The sequence below is a fragment of the Gracilinanus agilis genome, chromosome 2, assembly GCF_016433145.1.
Source record: "Gracilinanus agilis isolate LMUSP501 chromosome 2, AgileGrace, whole genome shotgun sequence".
In the NCBI taxonomy this organism is placed as follows: Eukaryota; Metazoa; Chordata; class Mammalia; order Didelphimorphia; family Didelphidae; genus Gracilinanus; species Gracilinanus agilis.
Genome location: NC_058131.1, coordinates 431073975 through 431079974, shown reverse-complemented (window position 1 = coordinate 431079974; position 6000 = coordinate 431073975). Strand labels below are relative to the sequence as shown.

Below are 6000 nucleotides of genomic sequence, written 5' to 3'. Positions count from 1 at the left end.
GAGAGAGAGAGAGAGAGAGAGAGAGAGAGAGAGAGAGAGAGAGAGAGAGAGAGAAGAGTCCATGAGTGTTGGTTTCATCAATCCAGCATCTTTGGTAGGACTGGCATATCTCCCTTGCCTGAAAGGCTGGCTGCTGCAGTGGGTTAAGACCACTTACCAAGCTGCCCCAGGACCAACTCATTGCCTGGCTTCATTTTCTCTTTCTTTTCAGGGCTGGCCTTCCTGCTATCCCTTCCTTTCCACTTGGAGTCATTCTTCTTCCCCTTGCTTCTCTTTCCAGGTTGTTCTGTGTTGGATGGACATAGAAAGAGAGAGGGAAATAATTACTCCAGTACAAACTTTCTAGGGGAGGGGAATGCCCATATCATGCTTCTTGTGATTTGGTGTGGGTTGGGGAATCTAAGTTTCTCAAATCATCTGATTTTAAAGAGCTCTGCCAGAATTCACTCAATAAGGTAAAGGTTCCCAAAACAGGAGCCTGGTCCCTCAAGTGCCGATTTATAAACCATTTTTTCTTCTTTGTCCTTGCCATGTATCAGAGAGCTATAGTGTCCACTTTCAGAAAGAGAGATCTGGCCATGGGACTTGTGGTCATGGGTTCAGCTAACATTTGAGAATTCTGTTCTTATCACTAGAGAAATGCCTATGCTATGAGAACCTGGGATAATTGTCCTAAGAGATAGGAGGGGATCTGGGAGATAGGCAAAATACTCAAAGTTCTTATTAAATATGCCTATCATGAATCCATAAATCTTCCTTAGCAACACTAAGGCAAAGCTGCATAAGATTCTCTCTAATGCTGAATTTAAGCAGATTTCACTTGAATATGGACACTAGGTCTTTCCTTGTCAGAGAACCCTGCTTTGTACCAGTGGCAAACCAGTAAGCAATTTGGTAAGCCCCAAAGGGCCCAGGCCCATGTTACCTGGGGCAACAAAGGGTATGGGATCCATGAAATTGGGATCTCTGTTTAAGTGCTTATATAGCCTTGTCTAAGAAACAAAAAACAAAGAAGACAATAAGGCAGGATCAAATCTTGTGTGATACATATATTATACAGACAATAAAGGCCATGGGGAGTTAGAGGAGGCAACCACTCTCACTCCAGTTCTAGTTTTCCTAGAGAATGAGTAGGATTTAGATGAAGAGTGAGCAAAGGGGTGGGTATTTGCTGTGAATTAATGTGTAAAGACTTGCACAAGTGTGGTGTGTTGGGGAGTAAAGAGAGAAAGAGAAAGAGATAAGGTGGGAGAAGTAGGCTGGGACCAGATTATGGAGGGCATGGAATGTGAGGCTGAGTTTGCACTTGATAGGATTTGAAGTTATGTGTAGGGGAATTTCACAATAAAGTATATGCCATATGGACATGTCATGCCAGGAACTGTTTAGTCTTTTTTTCCCTCTCTTATTTTGTTGCAAGCCAGAAGGGTGCTGAGCTCCCTCTACCTGGGGAAACAGTCCACTATTAAGAAAAACTGCATATGATGAGGAAATTAGTCAAGTTTCTGGACCTGTAGAAGCACTGATACAGATGGGAAATGCCTTCTGGGTCCTAGGAAAAGGGCACACCCAACTGGAGAGCCATCTTAACCCAACCTAGATTCAGTGATGTCTGAAAAGTGAAAGAAGTAGTTCTTTAGTGTCCCAAGGCTGGAGAATTTTTGATTGGGGGTTTTAACCTGGGGGAGGGGGTGCTATACATTTGCCTTAAAATATTTTGAATTTTATATATTTTATTTTATGTACTGCATATTATAGACTAAAAATATTCCTCTGGAGAAAGGACTAGTGAGAGCTTTAAGGAATTGCAGGTAGAGCAATGGGAGGAGGCCAGAAGACTGCAAGAGCTGTTGACCACACCTTGGGGGGAGTCTTAAGCTTTAGGAGGGTGACAATGTGAGCCACACAGTCGATAGCTCCTGCTGAAACTGAGATGTCTAACTCCTGAGTGACTGACATTAGTTAAGCAATTTTTAGTGTCTCTAAGCACTCTTTCCTTAGCTCTTGTTATAAGCTCTAAGTTCCATTTGTTTTTATCCTTGAGTTTTGGGGCAACATACTTGCAAGGGGAGTTTGTGGCAGCATATACCAAAGGCTGCCAGGCAGTGAAATTCCGGTAAATTCCCTGCATGGACATTGAGGAATGCTGGTGAAGAACACTGCCCTTCTCTCCCCTTCATCCCAAGGTACCTGGGGTTTTTTTGTGACCCATCCCTTTCCCTCTCCAAACCTAAGTTTTTCCATCTTTAAATTGTGAATAATGCTTGGATTATCTACAACAGAGTGGTTGTGGGAAACACATGCAGGTGTTACTAATCTTAATGAGCAAAAAAATGTAAATTATTATTGCTGTTGCTATTTCACATGCTCAACTCAAGAATTGTGTTTCAATCAGGAAAGAAAGACTTTGGGATTTTCATCAAATGCTTGTGCTTTTAGGAAGTATGAAATAATTAGACATGGGATGGCAACCTTCTTGTGTGTCCCTATCAAGGGATGGATTCCATCTGTCCTGAGTCCTCATTGCCTCAATGATGAGGTCTTTGTTCTGGTACTGACACAAACTGATGGTTGGTTCACATACCTGATTTATACTGTATAAATAAAGTATATATATTGATTATCACTTGGACTTGGCTTTTAAAGGGAAAATTAAACATGGGACCTATGGAAAGGAGAATGGATGAAAACATAGGGAGACAGATTTACCCAGATAGGAATTCAATTCCAAGAAGAGAGGATTATGCATTTTACAGGGAACCACCGAAGAATTTATTAGTTTAAGGGGTAGAAATAGAATAATCTTTGGCATTTATTAAGGTGTCAGCTCCTTGAGGGCAAGAATCAGACTTTACTTCTATTTATAAATTTATCTTCCCCAGTACTGTACCAGCACATAGAACTCTAAGGACAGTGTCAACTGGCAGAGAGAGAGAGAGAGAGAGAGACAGAGAGAGAGAGAGAGACAGAGAGAGAGAGACAGAGAGACAGAGAGAGAGACAGAGAGAGAAAGAGAGAGAGAGAGAGAGAGAGAGAGACAGAGAGAGCAATTCATCCACATCATCAGCCCAATTGCTTTCTTGCTATATCTAAAACATCAAATACTGTAAGTAGAAATCCCACTCTCTTACAATAGATCCTTCTAAGAGATCCATATTTGTAAAGATAAACTTTCCTTTCCTTAATACTAAACAATTTACTGAACTGGCTTTTAATATGACATAAAGCCATGGAGTAGTGGACCATTAGACTCAGGGAAGCTGGGTTTAAATTGTAGCTCTGCTATTTACTAGTCTTTAGGACTTTAGGAATTTCTTCACATATCTGAGCCACAGTTTTCTCACCTGTAAAATGTTAGCATTGGGTTATGTGATCTATACATTTCAGTTCAAAATCTATGATCCTCTTGAGAATATCTGGTAGCCTTTTGGCAGGGGGAGGGTGGCCTTATTTAGAAAGCAAAAAGCAACATGAGATAGTACCTGATTCTTAGGCCCACTCACTGGGAAATTTCTGAAGGCCCAAAGGCAGTCCTTCTGCAGAGGGTGAACCCTGAGAACAAGCTAAGTTTTTGCAGCTGTTGGAAGAAGCAGACTTTCATCAGTCAACTCTATCTACTTAGGGTAAGTATTTTTTTTTCTGCATTGACAGGCCATCTAAGAGAAAGCTGACAGACTGAATGCTTGTTTTGATTTGTCTTTTTTTAAAAAAAAACTATTTCTGTGACATTAAATTTTTTTTTAAACCCCTAGACCAAAACAAAACAAACTCCCTAAAAACTTCCTATGAATACTGAAGGAGAAGGCCTAAGTAGAGGCCTGGTCAGCTCTGAGCTTTTCTTTTCAGAGACCTGGGGTTGCATGAAGACCTCAATGAAGACTGTCTGAAGGACTAAAATGGGCCAAGGAAGGGCTGACAGAAGACTCTGCCCCCTGCTCATCCCTTACTCTGGTCTTTGATCTCACCTCCCTCTTTTTCACCCAGACTTGCTTCTGGCCTCCTCAGGTGAGGTTTACTTTGACAGAGGGCATCTCCCACTGCCAGCTCATCCCTCTGATCCAAGCTAGGTGAAGTCTGCAGGGTGGGTGGGGGGTTCTCTGCTACATCTGCATGTGATTCCCATAGGTGGAAAGAGGAAGGGATTCACTGAGAATCTAAAGGGAATCAAAGACAACTCAAGAATTAATTTAGAATTAAAAACTCCCTCCAGGGTTTTCAATTCAATAGATATTTACTATTTTGGGTGTTATGGGGAAGGTAAGACCAAGAGTCAGTATCTCCCTTCCCTGAGATTTACCATTTCTTTATGGGTCTTCTTCTCACTATACTCTAATTTGAGCACTGTAAAAAAAAAAAAAAAAAAAAAAAGGAACAAAAGCCTCTTGGTGGTGAATAGAAGGGAGAGCTCAGGAAAGGCTTCCCAGATGGGCTAATTTTAGTACCTGAGTTGGGCCTTAAAGGATATGCAAAATTCTGGTCAGGCAGAGACAGAAGTACACACATACATTTCCTACCACACATGCTCTTAAACTCACAGGTGACACCCATTCACTAAGTGATGAAAGAAAGCCCTGAAGCCCTCTCTTGCCCAGTTATAGTTCTCTGCTGGATACATCCAGATTTATTTCCCTGCTCTGCTTCTGTCCCTTGAAGGAGCTGGTCCCCTCAACAATGTAGAGTGATTACTGATTCTTCTGTGATTCCCTGAATCTTTATTCTTGTCCTCACAATCTTCTTCTAAGAGAAGCAGCTGGGTAGAGAAAAAAGCACCCTAGACTTAGAATCAGAGCATCTGGATTTGAATCTCAGCTTTGCTGTTTAGCAATTGCCTGCCCTTGACTTCACCTTTCTTGGTCTCAGTTTCCTTCTCTGTAAAAAGAGGGAATTGGACTGGATGAACTCTCAAGTCACCTGCAGCTCTAAATATTTGATCTCTGGGACCAGAGCCTCAAACAAGACAAATGCTCTTCCTGGCTACTGCTGTTGAAGGAATTAAGAGGCAGAGCTATCATGAGAAGCAGGGACTCTCTCGGGCCTCTTTCTTTCCCCAGGACAGCACTACCGGCATCTTTCTTGCACCTTGGTGCCTTCCTAAACCATTAAGTTAATTCCTCCACACTACAGTCTAGAGAATTCACTTAGCTCAACAACTTTGAAGAAGATTGCTTAGACAAAAGTTCCCCTCTTCCAAAGAAAGAGCAGGATCCTGGCCAAGGGGCTGCAGGGTCTGATAGATCTTCCACTTAAAAAGGATCATTTTCATTGGCCTGTTTCAAAGAAGGTAACTCAGGAGGCAAAGTGGATTATAAAAGGTAGAGGTGAGAAGGGAGAACATTCTTTGTGTAAAGGGTAACCTATGAAAAGGCTGAGGGGATGGAACACTGTGCAAGAGGACTACTTTGGTTGGCTTCTAAATTGTGTTCAATAAAGCTGGCACGATCATCTGGAGCCATATTGTGAAGGGCTTATTCTGACTCTAGGTCTGTTTGGGGGAAATCCCCTCCTTCTGAAGTGGAAAAAAAAAAAGACCCAGAAATGATAACATCACATGACTAGGTGAAAGGGCAGCATCCCAGTAATTAATGGTTTCTTGGGAGTGGCAGTAACATCTTGGCATGATGCAGCTGATCATCACATAACCAAATGGTGCCAATTGGGCTGAAGGATACCCTGATGGAGCAGGCAGCCGCCATCTTACTGAGCGAGGGCCTCTCAACTTGGCCCATGTCACACACACACACACACACACACACACACACACACACACACACACACACACACGACACAGCTCCTGCCTGATAGCAGCAAGAGAACTTTGCTCTGCTTTAGGCAGGCAGAAGAAAGAGTGGCCGGTCTGACACACGAGTCTTTGGGGACAGTGAGGGATGTGGACAGGGGACGGAACTTCTGATCTAAGAAACAGACCAGAGGGGAAGGTGTCAGGCTGTCCTTCCCAAGCAAGGTGTGGTGCATCAGATGGGAAATTTTAATGCAAAAGGT

At 42.6% G+C, this 6000-nt stretch overlaps 1 protein-coding gene across 1 annotated transcript in view; it reads right to left on the bottom strand.

Moving 5' to 3' along the window:
* The window catches only part of JADE2 (jade family PHD finger 2), a 189463-nt gene that overhangs the window by 8591 nt on the left and 174872 nt on the right, over positions 1-6000 (bottom strand). The window contains exon 11 of the mRNA XM_044664689.1: positions 158-286. Within this exon, the coding sequence (XP_044520624.1) occupies positions 158-286 (129 nt within the window). The remainder of the gene's footprint in view (positions 1-157; positions 287-6000) is intronic.